Raw genomic sequence first — 16,983 nt, 5'->3', positions numbered from 1 at the left:
TACTGGAATGCCCATGTCACAGAACCTGGCCCATAGTACAGGCCTAATGTTGGCCTTATTTATTTTTCCTATGAAGCCCCTGTTTCCTAACTACTTTCTCACATTTAGTCCACATTTAGTCAAGTCACTTAGATGTTGATCCGAAAGACAAAGAGGCAGCATCGTACTCCATCAGGTGTGTGTAATAGGTCTTCCTTGGAATGGGATTGGGGATTAATAAATATTCATTTGGCCACTGCTAAACTGAAAGTCATTGGTATGTAAACTGCTTTCATGGGCTGGGTGTTGTGTCATGCATACTCTCAGGGTTTTTGTTTGTTTAATGAATAGACTTGTCTAGGTGGAAGAAATCAGTCTCCTTTACTAAGTGATGAGATTTTGAGATTTTACGGGTAAAATAATGATTTCCCTGCACATTTGTAGAGGTGGCAGGGGAGAATACATTTTTTAAATTTATTATTTATTTTGAGAAAGAGAGAGAGAGACAGTGAGTGAGCGAGAGCCTGCAAGAGCAGGAGAGGGGCAGAGAAAGAGGGGGAGAGAGAGAATCCTAAGCAGGCTCCGTTGTGGGGTTTCAGCTCACGAACCGTGAGATCAGGACCTGAGCCAAAATCAAGAGTCAGATGCTTAACCAGTTGAGCCACCCAGGCACCCCTGAGGGAGAACACATTTTTAAAGTCTGAAAACCCAGCTTTAGTTTCTGATTCTACCAGGTTACCGGGTATCTTGTCAATTTATTCACTTCTATATTAGGAGATGATTCTGCCTCTCTCTGTCTCTTTCATTTTACTTTGTCTTTTGTCCATGTGTGTTCAGGTTTTTTTGAGAGGTTTTTTTCTTACTGATTTGTTTAGACTCTTTATATATTAAGGGTTTACATTTTTTGTTATATTTGCTGCAATTTTTTTGTTGGCATATTTACTTAAGTGGTTTTAAAATTAAATAGACTTTATTTTTTTAGAGTAGTTTTAGGTTTGCAGAAAAGTTGAGTGGAAAGCACAGAGTTCCCATATCCCCTTTAATCCCTCAGTCTCTCCCCACAACAGTTTTCTCTATTATTAACATCTGGCGTTAGTGTGGTATGTTTGTTACAATTGGTGAGCCAATATTGATACATTATTATTAACTCAAGTCCATAATTTACATTAGGATTCATTCTTTATGTTGTACATTTTGTGGCTTTTGACAAATGTATGATATTTACCTACTATTAGCATTTCATAGAGAATAGTTTCATTGCCTTAAAAATCCCCTGTGCTTGGGGTGCACCTGGGTGGCTCAGTCGAGTAAGCATCCGACTTTGGCTCAGGTTATGATCTTGTGGTTCATGAGTTCAAGCCCCACATTGGGTTCTATGCTGATAGCTCAAAGCCCGGAGCCTGCTTTAGATTCTATGTCTCCCTCTCTCTCTGCCCTTCCCCTGCTCACATTCTGTCTCTTTCTCTCTCTCAAGAAATAAAATGAAACATTAAAAAAAGTTTCCTTCATGTCTTTTCATGGCTTATAGCTCCTTCTTTTTATGGCTGAATAATATTCAATTGTGTGGATGGACCACAGTTCATTTATCCAATTTAGATATTTTTATCATGTGTTTTCATGTGTTTTTTCCTCCTGATTGCTCATGTTGTTTCATATTCTCTATTTCCAATTTAAAAAACCGTGGTAAAATACACATATAAAATTTACTGTTTGCTTTGGACTGAATCATGTCCTTGTTTTCCCTCCTCTCCCCAGATTCATTTCTTGAAGCACTAACTCCCAGTGTGATTGATTGTATTTGGAGATAGAGCTTTTAGGAGGTAATTAAATAATTAAATAAGGAAATAAGGGTGGGTCCTTGGTGGCCTTATAAGAGAAGGGGAGCTCTCTCCCTGCACCTGTACACTGAGGAAAGGCCCAGGGAGAACAGAGCTGGCAGACCGCAGGCCAGGAAGAGAGCTCTCATCAGCAGTCAGATCAGCTGACACCTTAATCCTGAACTTTGCAGCCTCCAGCTGTGAGGAGAGACATTTCTCTTGTTTAAGTGAGCCTCCCCAGTCACCGTATTTTGTGATGGCTGCCTGAGCTGACTGAGACACCGTCTTGACCGTGTCTGAGTGTACAGTTCAGCGTGTTACTGCACAGTACTGGACTGAACACGCGCGGCAGCCAGTCCGCACAGCTCCTTCTTGTAGAACTGAGACTCTGTCCAGTAAACACCATCCTTTTCCCTCCTCCCAGCCCCTGGCAACCACCATTCTGCTTTCTGCCCCTCTGAATTTGACTGCTCTAGGTACCTTGTGTATGTGGAAGCACACACTATTTATCTTTTTGTGATTGGTTTATTTCATTTAGCATAATTTCCTCAAGGTTAATCATGTTATAAGGATTTTTTTCCTTTTTTAAAAAATGTTAATTTATTTATTTTTGAGAGAGAGAGAGAGAGAGAGAGAGAGAGAGAGAGAGAGAGAACGAGCAAGCAGGGGAGGGGCAGAGAATGAGGGAGAGATGGAATCCCAGGTAGGCTCTGTGCTGTCAGCGCAGAACCAGATGCAAAGCCGGATGTGGGGCTTGAACTCAGGAACCAGGAGAGCATAACCTGAGTCAGACCTTTAGCCAACTGAGCCACCCAGGTGCCCCATGGATTTCCTTCTGTTTTTAAGGCTGAGTAATATTTTGCTGTATACATACCCCACACTTTGCTTATCCACTCGTCTGTTGGTAGACAGTTATAATAATGCTGCTATTAACAGATACGCAATATCTCTTCGAGACCCTGCTTTCAGTTCTTTGGGGGATGTACCCAGAAGTAGAATTGTTGGATCATATGATAGTTCTATTTTTAATTTTTTGAGAAGGGACCATACCATTTTCCATAGTGGTTCTTCCATTTACATTTTCACCAACAGTGCACACTGCTTAGGGTGCTAATTTTTCTGTATCCTCACTAACACTTTATTTTCTGTTTTGTTGTTGTTTTTGTTAGTAGCCATCCTAATGAATGTGAGGTAATAGCTCATGCTTTTGATTCGTATTTCCATAATGATTAGTGATGTCGAGCATTTTTTTCATGTGCTTGTTAGCCATTTGTGTATCTTATTTGGAGAAATGTCTGTTCATATCCTTTTCTTATTAATTGGATTTTTTGTTACAGTTGAATTATGGGAATTTTTTAATATATTCTAGGTAGTAACCCCTTGTCAGATATACGACTTAAAAGTATTTTCTCCCACTCTACAGGCTGCCATTTCACTCTGTCCTTCAGTGCACAGAAACTTTTGATTTTGATGTAGCCCAGTTTGCTTTTACTTTTGTTGTCTGTGTTTTCGTGTCCTTGTCAAGAAATCATTGCTGAACCCAGTATCATGAAGGCTTCTCCCATTTGTAGTTTTAACTCTTATGTTTAGGTCTTTGATCCATTTTGAGTTCATTTTTATATATGAGGTAAGGTTAGTGTCTATCTTCATTCTTTTGTATGTGGATATTCAGCAGTTCCCTCAGCATCGTTTGTTGAAAACACTGTCATTTCCCCATTGAATGGTCTTGATTCTGTGCCAAAAAACTTCATTTGAGCATATGTATAAAGGTTATTTCTGTTTCTTCTATTCCACTGGTATATATGTCTATCTTTATGCCACCGTTTTGATCTCTGATTCCTAGAGCTTGGTAATAAGTTTTGAAACCAGGATGTGTGAGACCTCCACAAATTTTTTTCTCAAAATAGTTTTGGCTGTTTGGGGTCCCTGAAGATTTCATATGAATTTTAAGGTGGGGTTTTCTGTACGTTTGCAGAATACATCATTGGGATTTTGATAGGGTTTGCATCAGCTCTGTAGATTCTGTGGGTAGTTTGACATCGCAACAGTGTTGTCTTCCACCATGAGATGTACTTCTATTTGTTTGTGACTTACTAAATTTCTTTCAGCAATGTCTTCTGGTTTTCAGCGTGCAAGTCCTTAGCCAGCTTGATTAAGTTTATTCCTGAGTGTTTTATTCTTTTTGAGGCTCTTATAAATAATGTCCACTTAAAAAATTTTTTAAGGTTTTTTTCAACCTTTACATTCAATCCACTTTGGTTTATGGTGATCTATGAGCCTTTTCTCCCTCTCTTCCTCCCTTTCTTTTTCCCCAATTAGTAGAGTCATTGTCTCAGCACCGTATAGTAAATATTCTTTCCATTTTCCACATATTTGTGGTAATTCATTCATCATATACTAAATTCTCATTTTTACTAGAGTCTTTTGGTTTTCTGTGTTGTACCACTGATCTATTGATTCCTATGACCCTCCTTAGAATGGGGTGCAGTTAGAGTCCAGTCTTGGGAGTGACCATGCCTCAAATGGCCAAGCCATTTGACCACTTTCCCTTGCTGTCTATGTTCTTAAAGATTTTACTTTTTTACTTTCCATGTTTGTTATCTGAAAAACAAGTGGCTGGCTGCCTGCTATCTTTCTCAAAGTCAGCTACATTTATTCCATTACTTCACTTATGCAAAATGATTTTGCTAACCTGGAGCACCTGGGGGTTGGGGGATTGTCTAGGACTTTAGGCCTTCTAAGAATACTTCTCTTTCTTCTGCCAGACAACCGTTGGTTTGGTGGTGTACCTCTTATTTCCTTGGGCAAGAAAACAGTGAAACAACCAGTCTATGTAAGTACCCTGGGTGACGGGGCTATGGCTGGATTCAGATTCAGGTGATCTGAATTTAACCTAATTTCTGTAACTCCATTGTTTTCTTCTTTTCAGGTTGCTTTAACTGCTTTCTTCTCAGTTTACCTCAGAGCTACATGTATTCCTGTGTGTTCACCTGTTTGTTCATTTAAGAAAACTGCATTGAGTGTAGTAGGCACGCTGTACATGTCACTGGGGATATCAAGGAATGAACTAGACTCACATTGCTGTCCCCATGCTGGCAGGGTGGGTGCGCAGGGCAGTTGCCATGCCATGGGGTAAGCGCTGTGATAGGGAGAGAGTTTGTATAATTACAGCAGAGGGACATCTAATCCAGACTTGAGGGTCCAGGATAGCCTCCCAGAGGAAATGACATCTAGGGTGAGATCTTAAAGATGACTGACATCAAGTAAGATGAGAGGGGGTTGGGCAAGAGCGTTTCATGCAGCGGGAACAGGGTGTACAGGGGCCCAGAGGAGAAAGCATGTTGGGTTCCATATTGCACTGACCCAGGGGTTCTCGTCTGGCACTGTTGACATTTTGAGCCAGAGAATTCTTTGTTGGAGGGGCTGTTGTAGAATGGTTAGCAGCATTCCTGGCCGGTAGCCACCAGATGGCAGTAGCACCACCTCCCCAGTTGTGACAACTAAAAATGTCTGCAGGCATTTGCCAGAGTTTCCTGGGAGCCAAAATTGCCCCATTTGAAAACCAGGGAATCTGAAACCATATAAAATTATTATTTTGGAAAGTCAAAATGGTAGAATGTTGGCAGTTCCTTGGGATACTTGTTTGTGATAGCATGGTGACAGCATTAGCAATGAGTGGTAAGGCGTGAGATTGCAGAGGTGGTAGGCAAAGTCAAAGCAGACGGTCTTGACAGCCATTTCAGTGTGAACATGTTTTGACTAGAAAAAACATATAGGTGAACCTTCCAGTGTGCAGATCATTTGAGTTTTTGAGGAGTGGGTTCTTTAAGGAGCTTTCTGGAAACAGACAATGCCATTATTTTATCATTTTTGTTGTTGTTGTTGTTGTTGTTGTTGTGATTGATGTGGCCTGCATTCTTACTTCTCTCCCTTATTTCCTCCCTCCCTCCCTTTTCCATCTCTCAGTTTCTTTCTTTCAAGGATTACTTAGACTTGTGTTACAATTTCTTATAGGTTGTAGATGTCTCAAAAGGAATTGTTAATGCCATTAAGGATCCAGATGCCAGAGGGAAATCTTTTGCCTTTGTTGGGTAAGTGGCTAGAGTTTGACTTTAAAATTGTGCTACCTGTTAAAATGAAATGTAATGATTTGCTGGAACAATAAGATCTAAACATGTCAGTAACAGACTTATTTGTTGCATTTTTAATGCCTTTCTTTAACTATGTTTATTTCAGAAATTTTATTCCCTTAGCCCTGAGGTCAGTGTGTCTCAAAGAGCTGTCCAAAAGCTACTGCTGCCAGGATCTCCTGAACGGTTCTATCGCATCAGAATTTGAGTGAACCAGGGAATTCGTTCTAATACTTATTTTCTGTCACCAAAGTGTGAGCACCACCTGCCCTAGTATATTACAGATACTTAGTCCAGTGATCACCAAGGATGGTTTTGTACTACTACCGTGATATTTTTAACATAGAAAGGATGTTACTATAAATTCAGAAACACAAACAGAACACTTTTAGGGAGTAAGTACAATTGCAAAACCAATTTGCTTTTGATAGAGTATCGCAGTGTCCCTAAAAGGTTGGAAGTGCCCTGGTTTACGGTACAGTTGTTAGTACTGCACAAGACTGATCCTTTATGATATGTTCTCTTTGCTCTTAGGATAGATGGGGAACATTTAAGCTGTGTAACTTACCTGATTTTGTTAAATTTTGTCACAGCTGGGTTTTTCTGCCTTAACTAAGACTAAAAATTTAAGACTCAGTCTGCCCACCTGCAAAGTACCAAATCCACCTAGTAATTGGCCCAGAACCCTGTCATTCATTGAAGCAAACTAATGACACCTGAATATTCCATAAAAGATGGGGATCTGATTCAATAATTAAGTGACAGCTTTAATTCCTAGAAAATATTTATTTCCTGAGAAAAGTCACTTTTCTCTCTAAGCCAGGAGGCATAGTATACATTCCCAGGATTATGAATTCATACATTGTTATGTTTCACTATTATTATAGACTTCATTTAGTAGAATTTTTATCAGTGCAAAAAATTGTATTGTGTTTCTGAATCTAGTGGCTGCAGGCTCGGTCTCTCTTTGAGTTCTCAGTTCAGTGCAATTAGTTACATACTCTAGTAGAATTAGTCACAAAAGGTATGTTCATCGCAGAGCCCATAAATCACTAGATTCAAGACATTGGGCTCTCGTCAAGAGGTACTTAGACTAGGATTCTAAAGAAGAGAAGCCATTTTACAGACTTTGCTTACTACTCTGTAAAAACAGCTCTGTGATGAGCTAGCCAGTCTCCTCTTTCCACCGCCCCACGCCATCCAGTCTCTTGGCTGGGCTGCAGTGTCATACTTGTTCGGCAGACGTGGCGGCACAGGCACTTTTGTATGTGTTGGACCTGTGGATACGTATCTGCATTTCTCTTTTTGTCTCGTCAGCCCAGGGGAAAACTTTGCTTATTTCTTAGACACATTGAGGCTAATGCAGAGAGGCATAAGACCTTAAATTTTGCTTCTAGTTTTTTTCATAGTTATTAATTATATGATGTTGGTCCATCCTGTCATTCATTAATTAAGTACCTATTGATAATATACATATATACATAAAACTGGGAGCACTAATACACAAATTCAGTGAGGTCACAAGTACAGGATCAGTAAATAAAACTCAGTTTCCATATATTCGCAGATGAAAAATCTGAAAATAAAACTACGAATATAATTGTACTCACAAAAGCATCAGAAGAATAAAGTATTTAGGTATAAATTTAACAAATACAAGTCATGTATCCAGAAAATTACAAAACATTGCTGAGGGAAGTTAAAGAAGAAGAGTTAAATAAATGGAGGGAAAGACACCTCATGTTCACGGACTGGAAGAGCCAACATGGCTAACATGGAGATTTCCCCAGATCGATTCAATCGAGCCAACCCTGTCCAAATCCCAGCAGGCTTTTTTTTTTTTTTTGCAGAAATTGACAAATTAATTCTAAATTTATATTTAGAATTAGAAATGCAGAGATCCATAATAGCCAAAACCCTCTTGACAAAGAAGAATAAAGTTGGAGCAATTAAGTTTCCCAATTTCAAAACTTACTCTTAAACCACAGTTATCAAGACAGTGTGATACCAGCATAAGAACAGAATATTGTAAGCACTGCTGGGGATCTACCCAAGGGATACAGAAGTGCTGACGCATAGGGGCACGTGTACCCCAGTGTTCATAGCAGCACTTTCAACAATAGCCAAATCATGGAAAGAGCCTAAATGTCCATCAACTGATGAATGGATCAAGAAGATGTGGTGTATACACACACACACACACACACACACACACACACACACGCACACACACACAATGGAATACTACATGACAATGAGAAAGAATGAAATCTGGCCATTTGAGCAAAGTGGATGGACCTCGAGGATGTCATGCCAAGTGAAATAAGTCAGGCGGAGAGGACAGATACCATATGTTTTCACTCATAGGTCTAAACAGGAGAAACCTAATGAGACCATGGGAAGGGGAAAGGGGGGGGGGTTAGGGAGAGAGAGGGAGGCAAATCATGAGAGACTCTTAAATACTGACAACAAACAGGGCTGAAGAGGGAGGAGCAAAGGGTAAGGGGGATGATGGTCATGGAGGGGGGCACTTGGGAAGAGCACTGGGTGTTATATGGAAACCAACTTGGCAATAAACCATTTTTAAAAAGAATATTCTATTCTTTAAACCACAGTTATCAAGACAGTGTGTTACTGGCATAAGAATAGAATATTCTATTCTAACTAAACAGAATCAATAGATAGTCTAGAAATCAACCTTTGTGTTTATGGATGATTAATTTTGACAGAGCTGTTGTGACACTTCAATGGGGAAAGGATGGTCTTTTCAGCAGGCGGCCCTGGGAAATCCACATGCAAAAGGATGAACCTAGGCCCTTAATTTCAGACAATATATGAAAACATTAACTCAACATATATCAGAGACCTAAATGTAAGAGTTAAAACTGAAAAACTTTTGGAAGAAAAATAATCTTCTAGACCTTGGGTTAGGCAGAGATTTTTTAGATGTGATATCAAAAGCATACTTTGTAAAAAGAAAAACTGATAAGTTAGACTCCACCAAAATGGGAAACTTTTATACTTTAGAAGGTACCATTAAGAAAATGATGAACAGACAAATGGCGGGGAAGATCATCAGCTAAAAGGGAGAATGGGGTAGGTCCGAGAGGTCTGTGGAAAATCTGAGGACTGAGTTAAGATAGGAGGTATTCCATAGTAGAACAGATGAACACCTCTTAGGAGAGCATAGCAAGGTTGCAAAGCAGAACTAGTCTTCCATTTGAAGTTAGTGCAGAAACATACGTGAAGCCAGGTAGCTTGGCTGTATTTTCTCTATAATTCCATATTGCTGGGGGTTCAGGCACAAAGAAGGCAGATACATGTTTGAACCAGAGGAGGGACTTTGCTGCACTAGTATAGTGGAGAGGCGGCTGGGAACAAGGTTTTGCTGAGGCCGTTTACAAAGGAATGACTATAATCCTGAACCCAGAAACCTAAGGCAGGAGGGACACGGCCCTCACTGGACCTTTCTGAGCAGAGGCTCTGAAGCCAGTCTTTGAACACGATGTGCTCCAGAACAGCTGAAGAGCAGGCATCTTACACGTAATTAGTTTACCCATGATACCAGTATTGCTTGTCGTTGTGAAGATTACAGGTTGTTCTTTAGCATGGCATGCAGGATGAGTGGTCATCCTTACACATCCTATTGGAACTCGAGGGCTTGTCTGATAGTTCTCCTAGCTGAGATTTTCACATTTATGTTTTTGTGTTTGGTTGCTAAAATGTCAGAATGTTGAGTTTCTCACTGAATGGAGTGAATTTAGCTCTCAGCTCTCACAGGCTTGTTGAGGCAAAGGGGACTAGGAAAATGGATGAAGAGATACTAAAATGTATTATAAACAGTAGTAAGTATTAAGGCTAGGTTGTACCAGTACAAACTATTCAGATCTGTGGAATAGAAATGAAAGTCCAGAAGCCATCTCAAATATATGTAAAAACATAATATGTGATAGGGTGACATTTCAGAATGTGGGGAAGGGTAGATCATTCAGTAAAAAGTGTTACATCTTTTCCTTATATCAGTACAAAAATGCATAATCCATAGAATTATGGATTAAAGAACCTCAAAGGGATTAGAAAAAATAGTGAAAATTTATGTCACTCGTGACAGTAGAGGGATTTTCTAACTATAAAATAAAATTATAAAAGAAATCATAACTTTTGCTTAAGTGAAATGTTTAAACTTATGTATGCCCCCAAAACATTTCAGCATTAAAAAGCAAACTACAGTTAAAAGTATTTCCAACTATGTCATTAAAATATAAAGAGTTCTTCCAAATCATTCTTTATAGACAGGACTTCAGGAGGAAAGAGAGAAAAGAAAGAAGTATAGTGACCAAAATTATAGAAAAAACTGAATCTCTAGCATGCAAGTAACAAATTAAAAGGCTGAGATACCTTTCTTACCTCGCAGATCGGCAAAGTTTTTTGTTTGCCTATTTTTTATGACTAACCTCACTGTTGGTAAGGAGGCTACTTGCATCTTATGTGAATTAATATGACCTTTTGGAAGGCAGTTTGGAAGTATTCAGTAAAAGCCTAAAGGTTCCAAGCATACTTTGAGTCAGTTCCACCTCTAGACTATTTTGTAAATACATAATTCTGGATAAGTACAGACGTTTACTGCAGGACTGTTCATTAAAGCATTATCTTATAGAGAGAAAAATATTTTTAATAGCTTAAATATCCCCTAACCTGGGAATTTATCAAATAGTTACAACTCCATGCATTGCAATGTATGCGATCATTAAACATGCGCTAGAATATTGAGAGGCACAGAAAGCTGACCATGATTTAGTGTTAAATGAAAAAGACTTTCCAGAAAGGATGACCTATGCAGTCTTACGTTTATAAAAATAAAAAGTGTGTGTATGTAAGGGGATGAGAGGGAAGGATATATAAACGTATTCACTTTGGGATTATGGGTGATTTTCTTTGTGCTGATCTGTATTTACTACAGTGTCTGTGTGTTTCCTCTTTCATAGAGAAAACATTATTTTGTTAAATTTAAAAAGAAATTTTGAAAGGAGTAAATAGTTTGAAAACTATGAATTTTCTTTTTGTAGGCCCAATCGGTACGTTCTTTTTGACCTGGTGCAGTATGTGTTTGCGATGGCTCACAGACCCTTCCTGCCGTACCCTATGCCACATTTTGCCTATCAGTAAGTAAAGTGCGTCTTTTTATCCTTCTAAAATAGAACTAACTCAATACATTTGTTTGTAATGCCCTCGCTTCCAGCTATAGAGAGTATGTTCATTACAGTGGAGTCTCTGAAAATCTAGACAGGAGGTGCTCCTGATGTCTTGATGTTGGTCTAGGACAGAGCCAGAGGTATGTCAGAAAGGGAGTGTGGATTGGGGTGGAGGAGAACAGCGTGTGTTGAGAAGTTAAATCTGTAATTCTTCACGTTCTCTCCTTGGGAACCAGTTAGTTAATTTGGAGAAGTGTCTTGCTTGGTAGGTTGTGTAAAGGAGCAGTGAGATTTCCTTCTGTTTCATACCACTCATCCAGATGTGGGAAGGGGGTCCTTCTTTGTTAAGCCAGTCTGATCAGGTGGTTGGGCGAAGGGGAAGGAGCCAGCTTCATTTGTCCATGTGGTTGCTTTATCTTCCTTCATTTTGCCCTGCTTCTTGGGTCACTTCTTGCCCTTTGCAGGTTCAGGATCTCAGAATTATCAGGGAGACTTTCACATCCAGTCTACCAGAGATTGACTTTTAAAAAATTTTTTATTTTTTTATTCTTAGCATGTGAGTGAGGGAGAGGGGAGGAGGGAGAGAAAGAATCTTAAGCAGGCTTCACACTCAGTGTGGAGCCCAGCACAGGTCTTGATCCCATGACCTGGGATCATGACCTGAGCCCAAATCAAGAGTCAGACACTCAACCGACTGAGCCACCCAGGCGCCCCATGACTGAAATTGACTTATAAACCAACATGACAGTTCACTCCTGCATTCATCAAGCAAATATTTATCAAATGCTTCCTATGTCTTAGGCAGTGCACTAGGGACTCAAGATATTATACAAAACTCTCAGCTTGTGATCAAACAGAGGTGTCAGAAAAGTAGAATGCAGTGTGATGATAATATTTATTGAGAGTGTTCTGTTTTGTAAGCTGTCTGCTTCATTCTCGTCTGGTACTCAGTGACTGACGTTGGTAGGGAAGAGCGCGTGGTGTATGTGCAGGAGGAGGGCTGAGGATGGAGCCCAAGGAATACCTCCATTTGAAGGACCTGCAGGGGGAAATTTACCAAGAGGCCCAACATGAGGAATCAGACTTTAAAATGAAAAAAGTAGAGTGTTCGGAAGCCTAGATACCAAAGGGAAGGGGGAGTTTTAAGGTGGAAATGACTGATTCAAGAAGGGGAGCCTGGCTGTTGACATCTATATCTCCAGCACCTAGAACAGTACTTAGCACACAGGAGGTACTCAGTCAGTATTTGTGTGATGAAATGCTGCAGAAAAGTCACATGTGGTGAAGGACTTAAAAGTGTCCCTTGGGGGTGGTAGTGAGGTCATTTGTGACGGCGGCTTCAGTGCAGGGCAGGGGAGTCAGCCGGAATGCCGGGCACTGCCTCCTCAGAGATGTGTGAAATTGAGAGTTACCTTGAGCTGGCGTAGGCACATGGAGCGGCCCACTGGGGACATGGAAACAGACGGCAGAAGTCGTCTGTCAGCATAGAAACAGAGCACGGAGAGTCACAGGTTTGTCAGGGAGTTTTAATTAAGCTGTGGTAGCCCAGTAAAGTGCCCTTTTTTGCCACTGGGACATATTGTCTGGAATCTGAGCTTTTATATATTCCTGGAGAAATTTTGACCAATCTTCAGCTTTTTTTTTTTTTTCATTTTTTTATGCACTGTGGAATGATATTTTTAAGTTTTTAAAAAGCTCTGGAACCCTGTGTTCCATGACCCACTAAAGACCCACTGGGTCAATCAGGTAAAAGCAGAGCTGGTCTGGCTGTACTGATGGGCAAAACTCCGAGCATGGAGTTCGAGCCGTTGCCCCTAGTTCTCTGTGGGGGCCCTGGGGGGTTCCCAGGGGACCTTGACGCTTGCTGAAACCCACTTCCAGGAGTGTACTTGACAGGAGCTCAGTGGCAGATAAGGAGAGCTCTGTTTTGGCTAAGAGTGGCGCGATGGCACCAATTGAGGCAGGCAGCTCTCCTGTCCTGGGTTCTATGTTGGCGTCCTGGTTTGAATCGTACATCTTCTCCTTACTCTTGAGTTTTTTTGGTTCCCTTGGAGGTGGGGGGTGGGGCTGCTTTTCAGAAGTACAGTTTACATCTAGCATACCACTCAGCTTGCCCTACATTCTTAACAGAAGCCTGTATGAATGTCTGAGGTGTAAATTAGATTAGCTAAGTTAAATTAGATCTGAAGTTGGATAGTTTTTGTTTTGTTGGTAGTAATGGCTTTATTTTCGTTTTCACGTGTTCACATTTGTTGTATCCTTCATGGAGAGCAGGGAGCACCATGAGCTACAGCAGTCAGGCTGGGGTAGCTTGAAAGGGAAGGGAACCTCACAGGTAGTGGTGCCAGGACATTAGTTATTTTCTTTAAAAAACACAAAACACAAAAACTCAGTGAGCTCCTGCCTCTACAGCAGCCTGTCTCCTTGTGCTTTTTGCAGGCTAGCTTGAGTACTGGCTATGGAGAGGCTTACCACGTGTGCCCTATTCATTCCTTTTTCCAGGTGGGTAGCACGACTCTTTGAAATGAGTCCGTTTGAGCCCTGGACAACGAGGGATAAAGTGGAACGGGTGAGTATGAGTGTGGTAACACCTGCCTGGTGGGCAGGTGCCAGCAAGAGAGCTGCAGAGATGGAGGGGCTAGAAGCGATTTTTGTTTGCTTGCTGCCGTGGGCTATTTTCGTGTCTTGTCCGTCTTCCTGTCTGGGGGCAGCCCCACGGCTTGGGCCCTGCACCTGAGCCCCAGCCTGCTCCAGCGCGTGTGTCCTTCCCTGGCTTCTCTGGGACGTGATCTGATTTCCCTCTCTGCTGGAGCATTCCCAGCAGCGCACAAACATGCCTTGAGTGCTCCATGTTTGGAAGGCAAAACCCTCCCTCCCCCATATCCCTCCTAGCTACCATCCTATTTGTCTGGGCCCCTTTTAGTCATAGCCCTTCAGAAGGGCTGTCTATTCCTTCTGTTAACCCCAGCCTTTAACCCACTCCGTTCAGGCTTTTATTCCCATTCCCCCCCAAACTGCTCTTTGCAAGATTACCTATGATCGCCCCTTCTCTTCTTGAACCCCTGGCTTCCAATCTGTTTTCTGGCCATTTCCACATTCCCTTGCTTTTCCTCCTCTCACTAGGCCATGCTTTTTGGTTTCCCTTCCTGATTTACCCCCTTCTCCCTGATCTGTACATGGTAGGGGACCCACGAGCCCTGTCCTCAGCCCTTTGTATCTTTGCTCATCCTCTGAGTGGCCCTCAGCTCGTCCCATGCTCCAGCTGCTGTCTGTAAGCTCGTGGCCACATTTTTATTTCCAGCCTTGACTTGCGCCCCCACCCTTCCCAGCTGTAGACTCTTCCATCTATTTGGGTATATTACAGTTTTCTGAGACTGAACGTGTCCACAAAAAGAACTCCAAACCTGCTTCTCTCCTGGCTTCCTTCATCTTAATTAACGAGATCACTCTTCCTCTGTTACTCAAGCCAAGAACCTAGGAATTCTCCCCTGATTTATTCCTTTCTTTTTCTGGATCTAAACCAGTATTGTCCAGTGTAACTCTCTGCAGTGATGGAAATGGTTTAGAATCTACAGTGTTCAAAACATAGCCCCTAGCAACATGTGACAGTTGAACATTTGAAATATGGCTAATGCAGCTGTAGAAAGAAGATTTGAAGTTTATTTAGTTTTAATTAATTTAAGTATAAATGAAAATTACCGCATTTTGCTAATGGCTACTGTATTTAGCAGCACAGCTGAAGACCATCAGCAAGTATTATTCAGGAAGCCCTCAAAATATATGCCAGATATTACTACTCCTACCTCTCCCTGCGCCCCCCCTTTTTTCCCCCAACTTTTTATGCTGAAAACGTAAGTGAACATTTTCATCTTACAGAAAGGTAAGAAAGGTCCACTTTGCCCGCTGTAATCCAAGTGGGTTGATTATTTCTTTCTTATTCTCTCTTTTATTTAAGAAACTTTTTTTTAAGTTTATTTATTTATTTTGAGAGAGAGAAAGAAAGAATCCCAAGCAGGCTCCACGCTGTCAGTACAGAGCTTGATGCAGGGCTCAGACTCAAAAACCATGAGACCATGACCTGGACTGAAACCAAGAGTTGGATGTTTAACCGACTGAGCCACCCAGGCACCGCTCTTTTCTCAATCGCTTGACCAGCATCTGGCTGCCTCTCTTTTCCCTCTGCAGTGAGTTGGACCCCAGAGCTCTGGCTCTTCCTGTCTTGCTGTCTCCCAGGCTAGCCTTACTCACTGCGTGTAGAAGTGTTCCTAGGGAGGACATGAAATAAAATGAAAATACTATGCTATCTCTGCCTTTGAAGGTCTGTTGACCTTTCTCAACCAGAACAGCCAAATTATCCTCTGAATGTTACCTAAAATTTTAAATGTAGACAAGACGAGAAAACAGTCTTCAGGAAACAGATGTGCATGGGCAGGCATTATCCTTCCCTCTGATGTGCTGTGTCTGGAAAGCACGTGTACGCTCATGAAAGATGGGACTGGAGGACTGACTATCGGAACACTTGAGTGTATCATATGCTAATGTGCCTCTTACACTGATAATAGAGCTGTGTCCATAGAGTGGGCTGAATGGGCTTTGGATTTGGTTTGGAGGCTGCCTCACAACACTCCAGTAAAAGAATTTCACAGACTTTGTCGGGTGGGCGAATGAGCGTGATGCTCTATATGCAGATTGATTTTCTTCATATGCTTTTGGATGGTCTGGGATTGTGGAAGTCTTTCAGCTCATTCTCCTTCTCTCCAAACAAGATGGGTTTGTTGTTTTAGATCTATGGTGAGCATTAGTCTACCAGACTAGGTATGGCAGGAACACAAAGCTTAATGGATTATCTGTTAATGAGCAAGGAACAAACACTAATTATCTCCTGGATTCAGGAGTGAAAATGGAAGCAGAAAGGAGAATTGGGGAATAGGCTAGTTCTGCATTAGCTCCTATTTTATTTTCTCCCTGACCCTCCTGTAAAGCTGCCCTGACAATGGTGGCTGGCGCTTCTCCATTGCAGATTGATTTCTGCTTCAGTCTGCTGAGTGTCTCATCTAGAGCCAGTGTGCTGTGCTCGTGGGTTGTGCTGGGGACCTTTGAGCTGCTATGTGGTGACCTTGCCTTTTTCCCCCCATTAAACTCTTTCAGTGTGGTCTACTCTCAGTGGGGTGGGTCCAGGAATCAGAAACAGCCCCGTATCCTTTGAAAACCAGACTCGGTAATGGGACTCAGGCCAGCTTGGGTGTTGAAGTGTTTGTGGGATAGTACTTCACGTTCGGTCAGTTTTCAGTGTTCTCTGTGGTTCTGTCTGTTCAAAGCTTCATGTCACAGACATGGTATTGCCACACCTGCCCGGCTTGGAGGACCTTGGAATTCAGGCAACACCCCTGGAAGTCAAGGCCATTGAGGTGCTGCGACGCCATCGTACATTCCGCTGGCTGTCATCTGAAATTGAAGACGTGAAGCCAGCCAAGACTGTCAACTTCTAGTGGCCCCTGAGCTGCCCTGGGGTTTTGGTGTTGGTCGGGTCACCTGGCAAGCAACCAGCCCACTTTCTTCACAGAATCCTGTATATAGTGAATGTGATCCCTCTATTAAACCATCTGAGGTTAAATTCTGTTGCAGCTCTTTCTTTCTTGGCTTATAAAATGAGAAATTAATTCATTTAGAATTTGAACACAATTTCTCTAAATATATATATTTAATGACATACATGTTATTTATTCTCTAAAATATAGAAAGATTTGAATTTCTCTGTATCACTCTATTTCTGGCATACCTTTTAGAAGACAAGGAAGGACCCCTTTTTATTTTATTTTATTTTATATATTTTTTTATGTTTATTTATTATTGAGACAGAAACAG

At 41.4% G+C, this 16,983-nt stretch overlaps 1 protein-coding gene across 1 annotated transcript in view; it reads left to right on the top strand.

The window, feature by feature from the left end:
- The window catches only part of NDUFA9 (NADH:ubiquinone oxidoreductase subunit A9), a 40,726-nt gene extending 23,994 nt beyond the window's left edge, over positions 1–16,732 (top strand). The window contains exons 7-11 of the mRNA XM_029955101.1: positions 4,562–4,629; positions 5,811–5,887; positions 10,993–11,088; positions 13,621–13,687; positions 16,437–16,732. Of these exons, the coding sequence (XP_029810961.1) occupies positions 4,562–4,629; positions 5,811–5,887; positions 10,993–11,088; positions 13,621–13,687; positions 16,437–16,607 (479 nt within the window). The 3' untranslated portion in view covers positions 16,608–16,732. The remainder of the gene's footprint in view (positions 1–4,561; positions 4,630–5,810; positions 5,888–10,992; positions 11,089–13,620; positions 13,688–16,436) is intronic.
- The last annotated feature ends 251 nt before the right edge of the window (positions 16,733–16,983 follow it).

Source organism: Suricata suricatta, chromosome 10, assembly GCF_006229205.1.
Source record: "Suricata suricatta isolate VVHF042 chromosome 10, meerkat_22Aug2017_6uvM2_HiC, whole genome shotgun sequence".
Taxonomy (NCBI): Eukaryota; Metazoa; Chordata; class Mammalia; order Carnivora; family Herpestidae; genus Suricata; species Suricata suricatta.
This window is presented reverse-complemented; position numbering and strand designations above follow the sequence as displayed.